The 23,545-nt window shown below is 32.4% G+C and overlaps 1 protein-coding gene across 2 annotated transcripts; it reads left to right on the top strand.

Annotated features, from left to right (window-relative positions):
- Nucleotides 1-668: 668 nt before the first annotated feature.
- Nucleotides 669-7,996, top strand: LOC119632330 (cuticle protein 7). Of its 2 annotated transcripts, none has more exons than XM_038025181.1 (4): nucleotides 669-827; nucleotides 1,551-1,647; nucleotides 1,788-2,015; nucleotides 7,797-7,996. In XM_038025181.1, exons 1-4 carry the CDS (start codon nucleotides 738-740, stop codon nucleotides 7,928-7,930), a joined length of 549 nt encoding a protein of 182 aa, XP_037881109.1. In that variant the 5' UTR covers nucleotides 669-737; the 3' UTR covers nucleotides 7,931-7,996. The 2 variants fall into 2 exon arrangements, with proteins under 2 accessions (XP_037881109.1, XP_037881108.1); XM_038025180.1 differs by lacking the exon at nucleotides 7,797-7,996 and adding an exon at nucleotides 2,439-2,692.
- The last annotated feature ends 15,549 nt before the right edge of the window (nucleotides 7,997-23,545 follow it).

Consider the following 23,545-nt stretch of genomic DNA (forward strand, 5'->3'; position numbering starts at 1 on the left):
AAAGTTTATGTATTCAGGTAAATTGTTTATGGAATTCTTAGTTGTCCTTGTCGGACGGACCTATTCTTTCATATTGATCATCTTTCAAAAAAAAAAAAAAACGCTTATGCTTTAGAACGAATTTTGACGGCTGCAGGTAAGGAAAAATCTCTTAAATCACTATAAAGGCTATACATATACATATACATATCAATTGGAGTGCTCAAAAAAACATGAAGCTCTTAATTTGAAAATTTAATACAAAAACTTGCATACAATGGAGGGAAGTTTATAGGAACTGTGTAGTAACATATTTATATGTATATATGTATACGCGTATGTGTACGTACATATTCAAGTCAATATATATTCGCTTATCTTTAGTCATTGTAGGTATGTATTGTATTACAAAGCAAGTGGAGAATTTTTTTTTCATTTAAACAGATCGAAATAGAGAGAAAGAGAAAGAGAGAGAGAGAGAGACGGAGTGTCTGTGTGATATAAAATGTAAACTTGATCTTAGAATTGTTACAGTATTTCGGGCATATTCGTTGTGTTCAAAACGTTGGCGTCGTTTCAATAAAGTGCGTGCTTTGAAATAATTATAACAATTTTCACGAAAAGTGATTTCCGTTATATTGAAATTTTATTTTTAGGATTTTCTCTTGAATTATTATTTATACAAAAAAAAAAAAAATAAACCAAACTAAAGTGGAGATATATACACTTTGGATTTTTAATTAATAAACAACATAATTATGTTTTCGATTGGCAACATTGTTATCCTTTTACTAGTCTTCGGTACTAGTACTATATACGGTCATGGCGGTTACGATGTGGATTACTATGTGAGTTCAATATATAAATAAAGTAAAAGAAGAAATTCAGCGATTATTTAAGACAAACAAAACAAGAGGAAAGTAATTTAAGAAAATCTCCTCTGCAAAGATATGAGCTATTTTTCAGTGATCTATTTAGCTCATTAAAAGATCAAATTATTTGAAATTATTGTGAAATTATTTCAAGTAAATAAATAGTTAACAGTGAACTTCAACTCTGTATGACTAACGTACAATTCGTTAATGTTCTAAACAATGAATGTGAGATAATACAATGACTTGGACGCATTTGTTCTTTAATTTATTCTTTTGCTGCAGTTTTGACTGCTCGGCATCCTTGCGTTCCTTAAATCTGAACTAATCCTTGAGACGAAAACGAAAGTAATTATTATGAAATTATTTGCGATTGAGTGTTTATTACTTATTGGCCAAATATAATTTAAGAATTTGGAACAAATTTTAATCGGAAAATTCTAAATTTTTTTTGCGTTTTTAAAAAAATTATATTCTACCAGTAAACCTATAGTTAACTTTAACTGCAAACATTATAAGGCATAACATGTTTTCTTGCTGGAAAGTTAGCTGACATTCTTACCCCTATTCCATAGGTTGGCTTATATTAGCTGAGGCTTACATTAGCTAAAGATTAAGCGTAAACGTTTCGTATATATGTTTGGAAATTATAAACAATAATATTAAACATTTCACCGTTTTTTTGGTGTATTATTATAGTCACCTCCGAAGTACGCCTTTAATTACGGGGTAGCTGATCATACCACAGGTGATGTCAAGTCACAACATGAAACTCGTGATGGTGATATTGTGAAAGGTAAATTTTTTTCTCTCTCTCTCTCTCTCTCTCTCTCTCTCTCTCTCTCTCTTACTCTCATCCTCTCTCTCTCATTCTATCTCCATATCTATCTCTATATCTATATCTCTCTTGTAATACATTTTAATTTAAAATTTAAGGACAATATTCTTTGGTGGAACCGGACGGTTCAGTGCGTACTGTTGATTACACAGCTGATCCTGTTAATGGTTTTAATGCTATAGTTACAAAATCTGGGCCCACGGTACATGCTCAGACAGTTGTTGCCAAACCAGTGGCAATAGCACCTAAACCTTTGGTATCTTATCATCCTGTAATAAAGAGTTTAACAGCTGCCCCTATCGTGGTGGACTCGCCAAGACCTTACGGTAAGTAAATTGTGATTAGCAGAAAAAAAAAAAAGAAGAAAATCTATATAAAAAGCACTTGTTTACATATATACATACATTATACATAAATGGCTGTAATCTGCCGTTGAGATCTCTCTATAGTAGTGGTTGGCTGTGTCACTGCCTCTAAGCACTTTATTTTTGAACACTTCCCTCTTGAGTTTTGTTGTTAATCTTTCTCTAAGAGCTTTTTAAGGTTTGATTTCTGATTTGTTTTGTCGGTTTTTCTTTTCCCTAGTCTTTTTTTTTTTTTTTTGTTTTTCCTTTTATTCACAACAATGTTTTGTTTTTCTTGTTGTTATTGTTATTTAAATGCTGTTGCCATAATACAATTAAATGCATTGTTGTGTTGTTTTGTTTTTATTTTTCTCGTTTCATTTTTCTCATACACATATATTCAAGACGCAGGCATTGACACATATCGTATGCTTAAGTTATACAGACGTCATGCCAGCTACTATAATGGCCAAAAGCTTAAATTACGTCCAGAAATCAAACACAATACAATTAATTATGCTGATAAGGCGGCATTTGATTACGGCCTTGATTATCGGACAGCAACAACCTACGATTATTAAAATTAATTAATGTGAGTGCTATTGAAATTTCTAAGCTTTAACGAAAATTCGACCTTGTTTATACGGAATTGTTACACAAAATCAATCAATATAACAAAAACTACGCCAAACGCCTCTCATCCCAATGCCACCCCCCCCCCCCCCGCTCCCTCCACCATCTTAAAAAAAAAATAAAAAAAAAATAGGAGACGAAGAAGAAGAAGCGAAGAAATATTTATCCTCTAACATTGATTCCTTTTGCCATTCCTTTAATTGCCTTTGTTTGTTGGGTGCTTCGACGAAATCATTAGAAACCTTGCACAAAAATATACCTCACCTCAAGCATTTAATAATAAATTGAACGTAGCATGCTGCATAAGCGAAAGAATTCACCCAATTCTAACAGATAAACATATGAAAAATATCCCCTCTAATGGAATCTCTATATAGAATGTAAAATACTTAGGTTCACCTAAACTCACGGGTGAAGAGCGAAAAAAGAGCAACAAATTTTCGACGTTTTCTTCATCGACGAAAAAATTTAAGATCCAATAAAAGTGATTTTTGAAATATGTAACTGACGAGACTGAAAAAGGAAGTAGATTACGCTTGTCACATGCAACATGCAGAACGTAAGGGCAACTTACACAGGTATACGTTATATGGCCTGTTTACGCACCTTCTACTAATGACTACGTAATGAATTTTCTGATTATTTCACTGATTACTGGTGGTAAACTAACGATTGGTCAGTAACAGTATAGAGTTTCGCTGCTATTCGATTCGATTTGATTTAATTCTCTCTTCTTTTGAACTAAACAATAGTTTAATGGTAATTATTGGTGATTATGTTCTTGCTTGGAAACACTTGACTAAACTGACGTAAAACGCCACTACTAGTGGATATACGGCTACAAATGACTACAGTTCTGTTTTTAAAAATTTTATGAAAATTGATATTGTTTGCGATTTCATAACTATTTCGAAACAATTGATTTTTTATGATCGTTTTAATTGAATCAAATATGACAACGGAAATATAATTTGTAGTTAAGTCGCAAATCCGCAAAGGCACTGTTAAACGGAAAATTAAGTGACATAAGAAAAACAACAACAAAATCATTAAAACTTATTAACCAATTTATTATGACACATAACATGTTCCCCATCTACGACAAATGTTGCGGTGACACAAGTCTTACAATTGCTAAGCAATAGACTTAGGCAACGAACTTTATTATGTGTGCGATCAATAATTTCTAAGACAATTCTATATAGTTTTCCATAAATTGCAAAGTTTTTCATTTTTGCTTGTATTTCTTTTCTTTTGTTTGTTTTTAATTCAAAAAAAAAAAAAAAAACAACAAAAATTTCCCGTAAAAATTTTTAATTTAGGTTAATTGTATACAAGCATTTTCTATATGATTTTCTCACCACTCGAACATTTGGTATTCAAAAACAAACATTGCTGAGGTTAGTTAATTGTATTTATGGGAAAAATTAAACCAAAAAAAAAAAAAAAAAAAAAAAAAAAAATAAAAAAAAAAAAAAAAACAAAAAAAAAAAAAAAACACAAACACCATCAGAAACCCAAATGTAAAATATTTCATTTGCTGCCCCATTGTAAATAGTACAGACACTTATGATAGCAAAAAAAAAAAAGAAAAAATTATATATATGTCTTCAAGAAGATGAAGAAGAAGAAGAAGCCATTAAAGCATTTAAAATTAACATTGTTTTATGAAGGGACTTGCATAGCAGACAAAGAGTTCGAAAGAACACTGAAATCTTTTCATAAACCAATTAGTTGGAACATACAAGCAAACATAAAAAAAGAAAAACGAACTGATAAAACTCTTAACATAAATGCGACTTATTTCAAAACTTACTGTAATATAATGCGCTGATTTTTTATGCCCACCACTCATTTTGTTTTTTCCCATAATCTATGTAATACCCAGTGGAAGGCTTCAGAGACCCTATAAAGTATATATATATATTCTTGTTGGTGCTCTCCTAGTCGCATAAATGAAGCTATCAAACTTCAAATTTGGTATAAATATTGAAAGTCTCTGCACGCCGGCTCGTATTGAAAATGGTGGGTCAAATTGGTGGGAGCAGAAACGCGTAGTGAAGCGTAAACTGGACTGGCAGCTGAATTTTTTTTTTTAACCAAAAATTTTTGGAGTTTTGAAAATATTCCACGATTATGTTGTGAAACATTCTACTCTCTAGGTCTAAAAATCGAACCAATCGGCCATGCCCACACAAAGTTACGAGTAATTAAATTTTATTTTTTTTTTTCATTTTTTTGACGTTTTATTCTTATTCATCATAAGGCAGGCAAACAAGAGAGAATGTTTACAGCTATTTTATACACTCCTCACAATGAACATATATTATCTGCCTAAAAATAGATTAATTTTAAAATGAATATGATATGAGATACCGCGATTAATTTTTTCTTAATAACACCAGCGTTATGGGTATCAAAAAAAAAAAAAAAAAAAAAAAGAACTTGGTAGAGTAGAATGCGAAACGCATAGCGGTGGGTATGCGAGATGCGACCTCGCCGTATATAACCTTTTTACTTATTGTTTTTTGAGTTACACCTTAATATTAATGTTTATCTCTTTGTTACATATTCATCCGCTTAGATGCACAGGGTACATAAGCAACAGTGTTATTTCTTTCTGTTAAATTCTCTCTGCGTACTTGCGTCATTAGTACGCTACTCAGTCAGATATCCATTGTAATTATATGATTTGCTAAACATAGATCTCTTTGTTTGCTTTTATTGGTTGACATAAATCGAAAACAAAGCAAAAAAAAACTAAAACCAACAACCACCCAAATCTTTATATCTTAATTAGCGGTTTATGATATTATGTTAATGCAAGAAAAACAACACTGTATAAATTAAGCAGATAAGATTAGATTAGAATATAAAACTATGAAAAACTCCATCATATGCTCATATATATTATCAAAATCACCTACACGAATACAAATCGCACTGATCGCATTACGTAAGTAAATAGAAAATGGGAAATGTCGTTTCATCAGAGGATAAGCGGACTTTTTAGCGGGTCTCATCCCTTCTTAAGTCAGCCATTAGAAACAAAGTCGAAAATGTAAAAACTAAAGTATAACTGCGTACTACTTTCAGAATTCCTCAAAAAAAAGTAGATTTACAGAAGTCGATGATGAGATCATTAAGGCAAACAAAGGAAACGGCAGACAGGTGTATTTTTGTATAATTTAAAGTCCATAGACTAATTATGAAAATATACAAGATGTATCAGATGCTACTTCACCATTACATATCGCACGTTCTAGTGCAGGTGAACATGAACCATTGAACGCGTAACGGCGTAATATTCGTTTCATTTATATGCATTTATGATATTCCCCCTATCGGAGAAATTTTCTTTAGATATTCTCTTTAGATAGGCTTCATGGACCTGGTTATATACATAGTATAAAGATAATTAAAAATCGAAGTTTAGTAAAAGCAAAACTGCCGTAATTGTCAACGAGATTCCGTTTGAATTTGTGTTTGTAAATTACGCATCAGTGAATCGACAAAAGTTGTATATATTGTTATGGAAAATTCACTTTTGTTTAACGTGATCGTCTTAAAGGGAAAGAGTTCGTTCGCACAATTACAGTGCATTACTTATGGGCCTTAAAATGAACCTCGAAAAAATGGAATTTCATCAGTTCGCTACACTTCACTCTATTGAGCTCACTTAAAATTTGTTTTTTTTTTCTTTAAAAGCCACGAATCAATTTCCTCTACATATACACCTTTGCGAACACGTGAAGCATACCTCATTTCGTTCTAAAGTTTTGTCGAACCTGACCATGCACTTTTATGACATCATCGGGTAGAATACGAAAAATCTTTAGTTGCTTTTATGATTCTCAACATTTCAAGAAACTTTGTTTCCAAAAGAATTAAATTTTTTTTTAATAGATTTACTTTGTAAGAGATGTGTGATATTCGTCACAACTTCTCTTCTTTCTTTCTTCCTTTCTTTCATTCTTCAAATTTATTTAAAATATATGTACGTATATGTGTGTACTTTACAATGCTTAATAATCGATATATTCAGCATCATGACCGGAAGGAGATTAGTCTAGAGAATACGCCGCAAGGGGAAATGTTCCCAGACCAAATTGGAAATCACTTCGTGGGCTGCTTTTGCTGCTGACTGACAGAAGCATATCATCGAGCAAAATCACTTTTCAAATTACTTCGCCTATAAATTGTGTCCTCCCAAAAGTGCATCATCGAGTTTGACTAGTTGCACTTGACATTGTGCGGATGTGACATTTTCACCAGACTTTGGAAATTCATAGTGAATGATTCCATTTAGCACGAAATCTCGCAAATCACTTTCTAACTGTTGGACTATCAATTTCCGTAGCTTCATTTATATTTCATTTCAAGGTTTCCAACCTTTCTGCCTTTTCACCCTAAATATGCGATGAACGACAACTTGTACATAAATGAAGCTTATGAAATGTCTGCTACATTGGCCTATTGTCCGTCGAGAATTTTTTCTTTTTTGTTTTTTTTTTTTTATCCTCAACCTACAACCCACTCTATATATGAGATATTTTGACGAAATTTTGCTACATCGCCGTGAAAAATCGAGATAACGTGTACGAATTTTAATAAATCTTTGCCACATAACTGTTTCTATGAAAAGCAAATCATTATTTTATTCATAATAGTACGACATAGAAATTGATATATAGCCTAATCTAGGCTAGATAGGCTTATTGTTTGAGCCTTATCACCTTTAGAGGGTTATCATGAAAATGTGAGTTGTTGAATGCCAGCTAATTCTTATTTTTAATAATTTATGGCAAAAATAAGTGAACAATAAATAAAAAGATCTATAGTAAGAAAGTTAATTTTAATAAGCATGAACGACATCAATTTACATTTTCACTATCTTCTCATAGAAGAGCTTCCCGTAGCATGAAGGCAAAGTCGAATGTTTAATACTTTATCTCGACTATAAATTATTAAGTAATTGTATTAAGCAAAGTATTATAATAGAGTAGAGCTTCCCTACTGTAATATTCTTCTTTGCTATTGTTCGTTACTTCGAATTTAAATAAGATTTAATTTAACTGAATCAAGTTTTAATGTTTTTAATATTTTATTTTTCACTTTTTATTTTTCAAGTTCAAAAGCAATATGTCGTCGCTGGGCATGGTGCGGTACCCTCCCCCATTCATTATGATTATGATGATGATTATTATCAACCTTATGCATCGCCTTACAGCTCGTATGGTCATCACTATGGTGGACACTATTAAGTTAATAAAATACTGCCAAACTAGTTCATCGGTTTTTATACACACAAAAAAAAAAAAAAAAAAAAAGTGAAAAAATTTTTATATTATTTATTTTTTATGAAAATAATAATAAATAAAAGATTTAATAAACCCCATTAAAATAAAAAAATTTTTAAAAAAAAATATGGTTTTTTTTTTTTTTTTTTTTGAAACAACGACACAAATTATTTCGTAAAAAATTGCAAGCAAATCATATGATATTGGACAACATATCTAAGGAGAAATTAGTATATACGTGAATTGTAGTTATTAGTAAAGCGCCTTGAAGCATCCTATGCGGAAATGTTTAATAAACTGAAGAAAATCTAAAACGAATTTTCATTAATCGAGAACGATTTCTGAGCGAGAGAGACACTCAACTCAAGGTTGTTTTTTTTTTTTTTTTTTTTTATTATTCATTAGTTGTATGAATGAGTTAACTGAAATGGAAGCCGAAACCTTAATAAATTAACTCAATTAGCATCTTCTAAAAAGCAATGCAAAATATATTGTGTGTGACCATAATTGTAGATTTCCATGAGTGTTTTTATTTAGAAAAAATTGTAATGTAAACGCAACGAAATGTAGGCGGAATAATAAGTACAAAAACACAACACGCTCATCATGAGGCATTGCTACCTTGCCCATATTAATTATGGGTAATCATTTCTTACTCATAGAGTATAAGTAGCAGAATGCAAGACTTGTAAATTATGAATTATACTATGGAACCTATAATTATTTATGATTTTTAATGAATGATTATGTACGTCAATTTGGAATCAGGTCATTCCATGGCGCCAGTCTATCGCGTTGTAGTTGTTATAGGCATATAGCTCTTATATTGGCATAGTTCGAGCATTCGACAAAATATGGCACGACGGACTTTAACATAAAACAAAGTTCAAGGTAACCTAAACGCTATTTATTGCATACGTTTTATTAAAAAGAATGACCTCTCTGATTGCTCCCTTTAGAGACGCGTTTATTGCCTGGTTGTCTTTCACCACGACTATTGCAACAGACAGGAAGATTTAGTCAGCGCATCGTTTTAGAATTTATTGTCTATTTGATCCATAAAGTGGACATGCCTAACCATCGTTGTATGCGCACGGTCCTCCACCTCACCATATAAATGTTAAATGAAATCACTAATTTTGAACTAAACCTTCCTTACTACGCTGCTATTAAGCTAATATAGGCCTACGGAATTTAATAATGGGGAACAGTTTGGGACTTTAACGTAACTAAGTTGGAAAGAAGACAATGAAAAATCTTACACATGATAGCAGGTGCCTCTAGGTGCACACAACCATATGTAGGCATTTAAACATTTCAGTTTAAACAGATTTATTTAAGGGGATTGGCTAAGCCAACCCTTGCCTTAACGGAGAAGGATTCTCGCTCAATAACATAAAATAAAAAATTGAACTTAATTTGGGCGATATGCACTGATGGCCATTTCTACACTTAAGATGGATAGAAGAGTTCAATGCTTACCGCATAATGCAGGAATAGGAAAATTCACAATAAATAAATAAATCTTTTTAAAAAAGCAAAAAAACAAAAAAAAACTGGTGCGATGCGCTTTTCGATTCTGACTGAACGCTTTAAAATTAATAAATAACTTCAAAATTATATTGAGTCCGTATTGGAAAACCAGTAGAGGCTTGATTATTCGAAAAGCATGCAACAAATTGGAAAGAGAAGAAATTTTAAACTAGATTACCTTCTACTAGATTATCTTCTTTCTATAAAAAAAATTTACTTTATTTTAATATCATCCGATATCGACCTATATGATATATTCGTTAATATTTTCGAACGAAACGAAAAACGAAAGCCCGTTTCGAACTTTCATCCAATAAGGCAAACAAAAGTGCTGATCACGATGTCTTGTCATTTTTTGTTAAACAATTTATAGTTAAATGCAATGAACGAAGAAAACGCTGACCTCGTTCACCCCGCTTTGACTAAACGTAAACGTAAGAAATGTAAAATAACTTCCGCAACTGCAAGCGATTAGCTCAAGAAGCCGTAACTATATTATTAAAGAAATACTTGAAATGACTTACCCAAAAAAAGTAATTCCAATATTTTATTATAGCGCATCGAAATATCATAAAATAAGTCTCCGTGCCATGTCCATAAAATTTATCGGGAAAATCTTGTTCCTACATAATAAATCAGTATGCTATTAACATAATGATTTAACATCTTATATATGCTACTGCTAGCGTATTAGGTTGTATTATACAATTTCCGAAAAGTTTTCATTGCAATGAAAAGAAAACATCTCATCGCCCGATGAACTTCCTGGTGAAGAGTTATGTAAAGAAATTTTATCATCTTCAATAGGTGATTTAATTTTCATGGTCTATGAATTTAAAGATCTTCTTTTTTTTTTTTAATTATTCATTCAGCGTAACAAATATAACACTACCACGGATTCATTAACATATTTACACATATTATCGTTAACAGTGAGTGCTTACTTCACTTGCTTCTCTTCTACTGCAATGAATGGTATATTTTTGCTATTTTGGCGATATGATGAGCTGGCCAAAGAGTGGCCATGTAAAAGGCTTAAGGCCATTTAGTGTACTAACTTTATGGACAGAGAATTTCTAATAAATTCTTCATCTCACATATTAAAATTTTGAGCCTCAAAAAGTATTGAGAGCGAAGATTGAATGATTCTTAGCACTATACCTTAGGTTGTGTTAAACTGCTCGCGATTGTTTTCATCAAGCCTATTACTACTTATTTTCAAAGTCAATTCGGTAAAAAGCAGCCCTAATTAAACACTTGAGTATAATTTTTCATAGGAATGAATTTATTCAAAAATTGTGCTGTTGTGTGTATACCGCTATTCCGTATCAAACGTTTTATGAAGAATTCCATAACAGTATAGTATTTTGACTCTGATACTACGTGATTTCATTACATATTACAATTTAAACGAAAACGGTTCCTAGAGGACAAATGAGTAATACTGGCACTCATTGTCAATCCTATTAGCAAATTTGCAGTAGATACTCTAATAAATATTATCAACGAACCCAAAGGCATTAGTTGAGAGCAGAATTTTTATAGCTAGTTCATAACATTGCCTTAATTTAATTTGATTTGACACACTAAGTGCGTTAGTCTCAGGTCACACTCGTGATAAAGAATCCAAAGCGGGAAGATTTCATTTCATTTCGAATTCATTTTAAAATGTTCTCATTTCAATAAGGGAAAGGACTGCTAAACGTTAAGAGAATATTGCGGCTGTACGCACTGACTGACTCACTTTCTAGAGCTATATTCAACTCTATTAAAAGTCTTGGAACAAGGGAAGTAATTTGATATAACATTCATATTATATAACATGATGATTTACATTCCTATCTCCAAAGAATCAGCCCTCGCTGTTTATGTATTTTTACCCTTTACCAACAAAATGTGTAATTTAATAGATGAATTCATAATCAACATCACAAAGTCCGTCCAAAATTTTTAATTTGTTTGCAAAAGTACTGCATGTTATTCGAATCGCTCTCAGGCTCATATTACCTTTAAAGTCGTCATGTTGAACTTACTTCAACATAACATATTCCAAAGACATCCCTTATACGTAGTAAAAAAACTAAAAATCAACAGGCCAAGCATTAGGCTGCCACTTTTTAGCAGAGACACATTTGACATAGATATTAATGTTGTAATGCTTGGGAAAGATCTCGAAGTTTTCAAAGCGAGTCATTTTTCCGTCCGAAACTTTCTAAAAAGTTCACCTTCCTTGTTAAAGCGATAAGAAGGACATTTTTCCTGAAAGCCGTATAGTATGGTTATGGGCATCCTCTTTCTCAATTTCTTTTCAATGGATCTTTGAGAATTCAACCTTTTCGTGATGCCGTCGTTCATAATTAGAGGTGCAGAAGCAGCAGATTTCGCCGCTCGATCAGCTTGCTCGTTTCTCAATAAACGAATGTGACTAAGTGTCTGAAGTATTTGAATCTTTTTTTCGCATGTGTATGTATGTGTGTGTGTGTGTGTGTGTGTGTGTGCTGCGATAACATTTTTTTTTTAATTTCTTAATAGTGATGCAGCTGGAAGTCGTGGAGTTCTGGACACAGACAGAATATAAGTGAAATAACAGTTTTGTTTATACACGCGAAGTTCATAGCTTAAAGGATAGCTCTGGCTTCAATTGCGAAAGTTCAAGCGCGTTCGTAAAGTATGCGATTTAAACAGAATTTGCCCTGAAGCATCCAGCACAAGCACAAGGTGGGGCAACGTCAGAATTAGAAAACGTCCGACCGTCAAATTTACGAAAAGTAATATTATTTCAAGTTTTTAAATTCGCATAGATTTATTCTTCTTTTCTTACATCCTAAAAATTAATTTCACTAAAATGAAACGAAACGGAATATGGGAGCACAATCGTCACCTCTATGTTTATTTCTTTACATCGTCATTAAAGCTATTGAATATACACTGTATGAAAAACTGGAATGTATGTCATATCATATAGGCACGTGCGTATGTACTTTTATTCAATTCAAATATTTCTTTTCAAAATACAGCTTTCAACGCATACAGTTGAAAAATTAAAGATTTCTCTTAAGGGAAAAACAACTTTTTCAAAGAATTCGAATTAAAATGTTGCAAAGATTGCAAGGAAGTTTCTACAGGCGGAGAGAGGCATTTATTTTTCTCCGCAATTGCAAAACTCAAATGCAGAAAGTGATAATAATGCAAAAGTTTATAGCTAAATAAAACTTTTCTATAGCGTTGCATTACATAAACGTACGTATAAATAATTAAATGTAAAACTATCTAAGAAATTTCAAAGTAAGACGAAAGGGTCAATGAAATATAAGCGAGTTTGGTGCTTAAGTCTTTTGCATTATCCCTATGTTGATTTTCAATTTAAGCCTGAATATAGGCTTTAATATTTTTAAGTTTAAACACTTTTTATAAGACTTTGCCGCAAAGTCTTGTAGAACTGTGGAATAAACTTTTTGAGTTTTTATATTCCTCACGGGAGGGGGAGGGGATTGACAGCACTGCATTGGTAACCTTTTTGAAGTTCTTATTACATATTAATTACATATATCGCTAAAGTCCACATATTAATTACATATACTATTTTAAAGTCCGTATTCAGGCGCAATTTAAAAATTAACACAGGGTTGACATAGAAGACTTAAGCAGCAACCAAATTCAGTTGATTGAAGTAATTATTTTTTTGCACGTTTGCAGACAGAAAAAATTTTGATGAGGTGTAAAAAATGACATTCATTTTATTTAAAAATTAGTTCGGCATTCGATTTAAACATTTTGCAACGTTAACCATAATATAATTGTTTATAAATAATGAATGCCATAACAACCACGACGATATAGATCCAATTCTTTAACTAATTATTATTAATACATTAAAGTTATATAAAATTATAAAATTTAAACGCTTAAAATATGAATGTAACATTCATGTACGAGAATATGCTAAATAATTTCATAAAACCGAAGAAACAACAAAAAAAAGAAATGATTGGCATAAAAATAACTCACTGTGCGTAGTCCGCACTTTTGTCTTTGCTAAAATGTAGAATATCGTCATGGTTGGATCGCGCCTTTCGTAAAATAATTGATAGTTGGACGGCAGCGAAAAAATAACAAAATGATTATAAACAATAAACAAAGATAGAAAATAATAACATAAATAAAGAATAATATCATTATTTATATTATAAAATATGTAAAAAAAAAGGTATTACCGTTCACCAAGGTGTGTGTTTTCACTTGGAGAGAAACTACAAAATATACAAAATATTTCATAGAACATCTTACGAAATCAATACAACTTCAGTTTTTTTACATGTATTGAAGGAGGCCGAAAACTATTAATAAATTCTAATTTAGTTGGATACGTTCCAGATAAATTATCGCCGTAACCTGAAATTGTCTTAGTTCTTACAAATTTCGTATAATTAAGTTAGTATCCTATGTATTCGAGATGAGCACATATAGAGGCTTTTTGTAAGGATGAATCTGGAACTTGGCAATGAATTTAAATTTTTCCAGTAGATTCAAGAGTCCTTTAAGATTTATCAAAAGACTGAAGTAGCATTAAGTCTCTGAAAGTTATTTTATCGCAACAGTACACAGCAATTAGTAGCAATAACTTGGTGTTTTCCTTTTGCGATCATAATTAGAGGCGTGGTTTGTTTTACATGCGCACACTTCTGACTAATTTTTATTTTTACTATTTATATTTTTTGTTTTTTTAGCAATAAATCATAATTTACCGAAGACATCTTTAGCAAAGACACAATCCTCAGAATATGTGGAGAATGTGTACGATCTTGGTGGTCTTTGGTAAAAAATGTTTATCGCTCCAAAATGTTTCAATTTTCATTAATTGCTTAAACTAACTTTAAAGTTAGGCAGCAGCTTAATACCTTACTCGCTCTTCGGAAAACCCCTTCATAATCATTATTCCTAAGTGATAAAAACTTTTCATTACAATAAATTAAGTGATGTTGTTTTTAGTACACAATTATGAGGTAACATTTTCTTCCTTTTTTCTTTTTTTTTTTGATTCCGCGGTACTAAGTTACAAATATATTATAAGTGTTTTTTGAAAAACTTAAATACTTACGTGAACTATACCAACAATTTTCGTTTGCGACCACTCTCGCTAGGAAAATAGTTTGTGATGTCATTGGGTAACGATTTTGTTTAGCTGGGCCCCGACACTGGCTCAACTGCTGATATAGCAAACGGATTAAAATTAACTTATATAAGACGAGAAAATCGAGGAAAAAGCAAAAACTACACCATTTTACGTCCAGTATTGGTGCGTTCCAGATACGGTGTCCGTCTGCCGGTTAACACCTGCCACAAGTCTGTCCATCGTTAAAGATAGAGGCACATTTATATTTACGTATATTGATCTATAGTACATCCGCCGATCATCTACCGTCTCGTCCCTTGTTTTTTCAAAAACTCTACCATAGCAAGGCCCTTATGTCTTATCCTTATTCGATGCTGCGAGTTTTATATGCAAATACAGCGACTTGCATAGATGATAATGATATACGTAACTACTTTTTCAACTGTTTTACTCCAGGCGGTAATACAATTGCAAGCATGGGAGTCCACGAGGCTTGCCTACCTGCTTTGACGTAAGTTTATATCATTCACCTCTATGCCAAGTTGCGACAAATTGGTTTGCATAAACTTTTTTCAAACCGAACGAATCTAAGCTCAGCATTGATTCGTACACGATGTTTAGCTTTGCTATTGCCAACATTTGAGCTAATGAAACGTAAAGCAAACAGTTTTATTATTACCCAGTATATGGCATAGTAGTCAGCCATAACTGTTTAGTGAATGCTTAGCAGCCTCGATCTTTGTACAAACACTCATTCTTTCATGTAATCCTTTCATATCGTTGAAACACATGGTGAATTTTGTGCTAGCGCGACTGGATTCAATTCCTTAGAGCCCCTTGAGCGTTGTAAGTCAGATTTTTGAAAGCGTTATTGAAGACAAAAAATATTAATTCAAATCAACGTTACGAAGTCATCATAATACTTCACACCAACTAGTATGGATATGCGAGTATATTACAAACGAATTTGAGATTAAATCATCGGTTGGCTTAATTCACTTCGATAATTAACGAGCTTTCACTTCTTTTGGTCCGTCTCTTGAACTTAATTTAATCCGAAGTTTGTTATCTGAATAACAAAAAAAAAAAAAACGTCATGCCTGCTAGGTAAGGTGGGTGTGTAACGCATCCCTGCGCAGCTCTTGCAACAAGTGCCCGAAATGCCATTTTCAGTCAATTTACGAGGCAACCATTTTTCCTTCTTTTATATCTTTCTGGTCGCATGTGAACGCTTAGAAGTAGTGGATTCGTCAATTGCTAAGCTGTTCGAAAGTTCCTTGGAAGTTTGGGTTGGATTTTCGTCCAATAAGTCTTGCAATTCATTATTTTCGAGCCTTTTTGCCCCTCCAGCACCGTTTTTTCTCATTGAGATCAAAATCGCAACTTCACAATTCCAAATTGGGATATGATGGAGCAGCATCGCCCTAAGCGCCTGAATGTGTTTGGCGGGCTTCGGCCAAGCAGATCTCTTCAAATTAAAGAGCAGAAGCACTGAAGCTCAAAATTGCAATTTTAATGACTCCATGACTAGCGTGGGCATACGCTGAACAACTCAATCATATTGAGTGGGAAACTGTTATTTTAGGTAGAGAAAGGTCAAAATCAACGAATATAATTGTTAGGTGCACTGCTATTTTCCGTATCTTTATCATTTTTATCTGTAAAAGTCGCTGATAAAAATTAATGCAAGCATCTAGTGAGTAGCTCAGGTTACTTTATACTCTTTCTTCAATAAAACTAAACGTCCCTGCTTCAATAAATGGAATTTAAAATTCTCTTAATCAATTTCCTACTTTTCCCATTTTCACAAGTATAGCTTCTCAATTGCCTTTCGCAGCTGTGCACAGGACACTTGAAAACATTTTGTTAATTCTCGATTCTTTATAGGGTCAATGTGAAATAACGCGTAAATTTGCTTGCACCGCATAGGAAAATAATAAAATCCTTTGTGTAAACTGTATGCGTCCGTTGTGGTATATCAACCATAAGCGATCTTATTACGGGTTAAAGTGAAAGGACAAGAATGCGTGCAGCATCAACTTTGCAAATATTCCTGCAACGATTTTAGAAGTACTTGCATATTGAATGAGTTCGTTATATTGTTCACAGTGTCCATATGCACAGGCACTGTTCCTTGCTTTAAGGGCGTTACATGAAAAAAGCGTACACCTCTTTTTTTTTTTTGTCCGTTTTAAGTGACCTTCGATTATAATCTTGACCATTTTATTCGAGTTTTCACATACTCTTCTCTTGTGCAATAAAATGAATTTAATAAATTCGCTCGATTTTGAGCTAAAATATTTATTAACTTTGAAAAAAATATTCTCCTTCATGTTTATAAAACATTTATATATATATATATATATATTAAATTAATTTAAATTAATTTAAATTAATTTTTATATAATTTTTACACTTTTAAATTTTAATTTAAATAATTCAACTTAACGTACAAATAAATTTTACTGTAGACTGAAAATTGTACACGTAGCGGAGAACGCTTTTAAAAAAGTGAAAATTCCCTCTAGGAAAACCCGCGATTTTCAAAAATTAAAAAGTGAATTAAGTAATTTATGCATTAAAAAATTCAAAATAAAATATTATATAAAATTTTACGTCTAGCTTAGCGTTTAGAGTTTATTATTTAATTTATTATTTAATTACCATACTCCATAAATGCCGCTAGGTACACGTATACGTACAAATAAACGCAGACACCATATATTTTATCTATAATGGTGCGTATCGTTGGAATATATATGCAGTAAGTAAAATGTTAATAGCATGATGCATCAAGCATATTAAGACGATATCGTTTATAATAATAAAAATTTGGAACTAAAATTACTAACGCCAACCCGTCTGATAAGATAGAAGGATTTTTGTTGCTGTTTTTTTTTTTTTTTTTTTTTTTTTTTTGTTTTGTTAAATTATTATTATTTTGTTGTTAACGGGTTAACTTTCGGTTGATAGTGTCAGCAGCATCATACTTCTGTTCCTAGTTTCTTTAATGATTAATTTAGGAGTTAACTATGTGCATATGTGTGTGAATGTGTGTGTGCGCGTAAACAATGATTGCAACACCAATGGCAGAAGCGTGAAAAAGGTGAGAAAAGACATTTAACAAATCAATTGAACGTGAATTAAAACCATGCACTTATCAGGCAGTAGTTACGCTAATAGTTAATAAATGATTTTATCACCTATAGACGGTTTTTTTTTTTTTTTAAATTAAAATCTATTAAAATTAAATAAAACCCATATATACACTCACAAAGTGTACTTAATTAATAATGATGTTGAATTATCATCAGAGAGTCTCATCCGACAATTTTTGTCACGTGTAGCCTGGAGGCCGCAAGACGCTATGACGGTAACCTTATCAGGAGCCCTTTGTCAATACGATGATCGATATACTTCTGCATAAATTGAAATCAATGCGCCTAACCAATGGAACAACATTTCCGTGACGAATGAAACATAGATCGCATAAACTTCGGTCTAAAGTGCCAACACACGACATATCTATCAATTTGACAAATTTCGTACTCAAAAAGGCCTTTGATTACCCTTTCATAGATAAAGGCTGAATTTGAAATTTTTGATGTTTCCACAATTTTTTATGGAAATTCTAATAGTTACGCCGATGAGTCGAAAAGTCCTTGAATCTCACGAGACACAACATGACTTGGTCGATTTAGGTGACAGGTCCATGTTCCTTATATTTATTCGGCTACAGAGAATGACTATATATCGATTTATTGCGAATCTATACTCATTCAATTCGGTCTGTCATCGACTGCAATTCTCATCTAATGGAAGAAAGCAGTCTTCTCATAAAAGAAGAATTACTGGCACTTTTCAACTCGGAAAGGAAGCTAGCTCAATTTCATTCATATTAAATAGAACAAGTTGTAATGGGACAAAGCTACCCGGCTTATATACGGTACACTGCTTCATTTAATAGAAATGTTCACCTATTTGCCTCATAAGACACACAAACTAGAGATCTTTGCCCTTAAAACAGATTTAGTTAGTAGATAAATTCGAAAATCGATCAATGCTTTCCAAGCCTAGCACCTTTTACCTATGCATCAAATCGCGATTCTGAACGAACGTTTAACATAAAATACGAAAAGCTTAACTTTCTTAAACCAAAAAAAGAGAATTTTTTTTCTGGCGAAACGTTTACATGGAACAATATTAACAATTGGGTCATTCTATCGAAATTTATTGCATACATTTAGGACACTAAAATATTCTTATTCGCAGATATTTATCGAGAAATAATTTTTTTTTTTTTTCTTTTTGTCATTTCAATAGAACTTCTCTTTCAAAATAGAGCGTTATGCGGGACGTGATTGTAAAAATGTTTTAATGCAACCTGTTTTCAATAGTCATCAGCTTTGTTCCGAAACACGTCAATGTATCGTAATTGACGAAAATTGCAACCTGACTTATGGTGCCAAAGTCGATTCAGAAAATGTTTTTATGCCTATATGGCGTAATATAATGGTGGATCGGTCTCAACTCAATCTAAGCGTTATATATATGCATACATGCATACATGCATGCATCCAGCAAACAATCTAATTTTCATATATTTATTGCGTCTAACGGGTGATCAAGATTCGTTTCGATAAGTAAACGCGATTCTTCTTATCTGTTTTACATCACATTTTATTGATTTCCACGCAAATAACAAAAAAAAAAATCAATAATACAATTAAGACAAAAGGTTAAATCAAGTGTATAGGATTAAAAAAAAAAAAAAAAAAAAAAAAAAAAAAAAAAACATTCAATTACCGGAGCATATACTGACCGCCACAATACCGTTCTGCTCGTTCTCTAATCCATTCAAACAATGTTAAATATAATAATGGGCTATTAATGCAGATTTTCTTGTCGTAAATTTGTGTTTAATAATAAATTTACACACATACACACACACATATATAGATATATATATATATATATATCAATATATATCAATATATATATATTATTGCATATTATTTTTCATTTTTAACATTCGTTCATGTGTAATTCCTTAGAGGGTATAAATTAAAAATAATAGCAATAAAAAGCAAAAAAATTAAAAGATTACGTATCAATGACAAACATTAATTGCACGGCCCGAAAAGACTTGAAAAAAATGTAAAAAATCATAAAATAAATTTTATTAAATATATGTGAGAAATGAATGGATAGATATTAGATTTATTATGTGGCCAGACCACTAATGCACACACACACACACAAAAACACACATATTAGGATAGCCACAGGAGGATAGCCCCGGATGAAATGCTGCATACGAGGACTTGGCGCACGTTAGATGATTTTGTAGCAAAGATGCTTCGAGAACTGAGACGCCTAGAAAGACAGCGGTTGGGGAGTAGAGTAACTGGACAGCCAATAAGGGAATTCATTAAGGTTCTACCACCAAAGAAGGGAACTAATTGCAACCAGGAAACGCAAAGTACTATCTGATAGTGATTCCGCAGAAGAAAACAATAGAAGAAGTGTATGTGTGAGACATCGTTTTAATAGATGGGCACCATGGGCGGCGAACCATGGGCATGCTACTTGTACAGGCCAGGTAGTATCTATGAAGATTTCTACCTTCGGCTTGCATAGCAAACACACAAACACGCACACACGGCCGACCTTTCAATGAAGAACGTTTCACAAATGAAATTTTTTTTTCTTTTTATAAATATTTTTTCTCATTAACACTTAAGAGCGGATTTTTTAAATTAAAATATTTAAGAAAAGCAACAAAAAATCTTATTGAGTTTTTGACAAAGCTCAACAATTTAGATAATATGACTTGATTTACAACAATTGCGAAAATAGTGTCCAGATAATGCCATTAGATTAGTCCGATATGTGAAAGTTTCAAAGGCGGTTTATATACTAAAAAAGAAAATATTAAGCGCAAGAGAAAGCAGAAAATGCTCTTTTTTCAAATTTATTTCTCATTTGAATATCTACAAAAGATTTTATTTTATTCTTATTCGCCTGATTGGCCGAGTAGGGAAAAGACTACCATTGACTACCAACTCAATGGCCGTCGGTATAGTCTTCAATAATTCAACAATTTCGATAGCCTTACACGTTAGCGCTTTAAGCCTTTAGTCTTAGAATTTAGAATACGGTCCCGCATATGCCCGCATCGAACAAAATGAATGTAATATATGTGGAAGAGCTAAGCACGATGAGTAGAAGCAAGGAGTCAATGTGGGCCATTTCAACGACCAGGAAGTGTTTGGCGTAAGTGATTGCCAATAATGAAGCGCTAAGCTCGAGCACGTCGTGCATTTAGCTCAAGGAGTCTAAATCTAACCCCCGGCAAAAACATTCAATTAGGTACGAACATGAGCTAAAAATGCGATATTTACTGGCTGTGATAAAATTAAAAAAAAAAAAAGCTATAACCAAATATTAGTTTGGGGAAAAAGAAATTCATTATTTTTTCGGTAGATGGCTGCACTGATAGATTTCTCGTAAAGTATAAACAATTTCAGATTTATGCTCGTTTTTCCCCAAACTAATATATAAAGTGTATAATGTGACTTACGAATGGCATATCGTGTTACTTTGTAGCCAGCTAGCGTTACTGGAAGGGCCAGCAACTAATTTAAATAAAAATCGAGTAAGAATATTGTAGCTAGGCAAGGTCGACCATTAGACAGCATACATAACTTCGCCTGGTATGGTAATTCACTCGTTTTGGCAATAATACGCCAAAGATCATACCTGACACCAAAGCCAAGTAGCAGACGATTCCCAAAACATCAAGTATCATGATCCAAATTTAGCAAATTTAATTTACTTCACAGGATTTCCAACAATTTTTCATTTGCCGGCATTACAAAGCTAGGCATTCGACTTTTTCTTCATAGAGGCTGCCTTTTCATAATAACTCCTATATGTGTTAAAATCTAAAAAATACAATTACGTTAATTTTCTTGCGAAATTGCTATCACGAACAGATTTTCATCATAAATCGCTAGCAGCAGGAGGTAGACCTTTTTGACGAACAAAAGTTTTTATATATATATACTGAGAATAGTCATATGCGACACTATCCAAAACGAAGGCCTCCATGAATCAAATTGTGTCAAAAAATCTTGAAAATTGTAAATGTAGTTGAAAAAGTGGTGCGATCCGAACCATATTCTAGAGCATTCGTTCTTGGTATCAAATTCCATCAAAAATATTGCAAAAATTGCGACCTAAGGACTGAACATAAAAATATATGAACAAGCATTAGAGGAAAGTACGGACAAATCACCTTAGATCAATTCAGAAAACGATTCTGAATCGAGTAGGGTAATAAAAAGTGGGCCCATATAAAGTTGGTTGAACAAATTTCGCTGACAAGAAAAGGCATTTAAATATATATTAACTGAAGTTAGGCGAAATTATTTACATATAAAAAATCCTTCAAGATTAGGCTTTGGCAAAATAATATCGAAGGTGCGATAAAAGACACGATGATATGTATATAGAAAATAGGTAAGAGAATTATATTCTGCTCTGACCGAATAGTTGATACCCATTGCGTTCATTTAAAAAAAAAAAAAAAAAAAAAAATTAAATTTTGATACTTTATTGCATTGAGTGGGCGTGGTTGGGATTTTCCACTTTTTTACTGAATATATGTGGACACTTTTTTCGTTTCATCTATTATGTAACAAAAACGCAGAGAGCTTGAGCGGAATAATTACACCGTAGACACATTTAGGGGAATATACCTAAGTCGATTCAGAATTTAATGCTGATCAAGAATATGTGCAATCAATGTGGAAAGTTTAACCCTTTGTGCTCGATGTTCGTTTTTTCATTCATTCTAATACGAAAATCATGTAAGTCACATATAAATAACCGACATGCGCTTATATAATAAAAGTCATAGTTTTATGTTATAGTTTTTTTTTTTAATTTATCATGGATCGTACAAGTGTTTTAATATATTTTAGATTTCATAATGCACCAAGCTGTGATACTTGTCGTCAATATGTGATCTTCGCTTGTGTGCCATCTCCCGGCCCGAATTTCACTATTCAAACATATTCTGCATGTTTCATCATATAACGGGAAATACATCCGTCATTCAGGAGTATAATCGAATTCTTAGCTGAAATTCAATACTGTTTACGTTATCACGGGTGTAAGCATTTATATGAATTGCATTAGTTTTATTACTGTTACTGTGTGTACTTGAAATTGTAATTTATCGTTACTTCTGCCACTATCGTTGTAATGGTCACAAGGTTTTCACACACAAGGTCATATCGGCCTTGGGGTTTAAAAATTTTAATTCAAATTATATAAAAAGAACAGATAAACTCGTCTCTCATACGCCCTACGAATACTACTCTACTATAGTAAATAAGCGTAGGTAATAGTGACAAATGAACTGCCATTATTAGAATTTGCAGCATTTTTCCTATTTCTTACATTAATCGATTAAATTATTGCGAAAATATTTCATTTATAATATATCAACAGAATAAATCAAGTTACTACTAAAAGTTATTTGCAATGTGGCGAACAGCTCCACTCCGGGCTACTCGAGTGGAAAGTGTTCTCTCGGTGGTAGATATATAAAAAAGATGTAAAATGATTGGTAAGAAATTATTATATAATCATTTTAAGGCCACCACTAAAGAAAGGAGTTATATTATGTAATATATGTCATTTCATTATATACACAGTTTTGTTGAGCGTAATATTCTGAGGTTGTTTAGCCGCTTGTCTGCCGTTCGCTGTTGATACGCTCCCGATCACAAAAATTACTTACTATTGTGTATCCATATGAGAGGAATGATTAAAACTTACAATTTAGGGTGCAACCACTAACGATTCCCTTATGAAATTGCTATGGAGAGAGATAGACGAGTACGCCCCTAATGTACTGTATG

The sequence above is a fragment of the Glossina fuscipes genome, unplaced genomic scaffold (assembly GCF_014805625.2).
Source record: "Glossina fuscipes isolate IAEA_lab_2018 unplaced genomic scaffold, Yale_Gfus_2 1, whole genome shotgun sequence".
In the NCBI taxonomy this organism is placed as follows: Eukaryota; Metazoa; Arthropoda; class Insecta; order Diptera; family Glossinidae; genus Glossina; species Glossina fuscipes.

What these genes read in the sequence shown, in the direction of transcription:
- LOC119632330 (XM_038025180.1), top strand. Translation starts at nt 738, where the DNA reads ATGTTTTCGATTGGCAACATTGTTATCCTTTTACTAGTCTTCGGTACT. An exon ending in GTTACGATGTGGATTACTAT is followed by an intron (nt 828 to 1,550) that starts GTGAGTTCAATA and finishes GTATTATTATAG; the next exon opens with TCACCTCCGAAGTACGCCTT. An exon ending in GGACTCGCCAAGACCTTACG is followed by an intron (nt 2,016 to 2,438) that starts GTAAGTAAATTG and finishes CATATATTCAAG; the next exon opens with ACGCAGGCATTGACACATAT.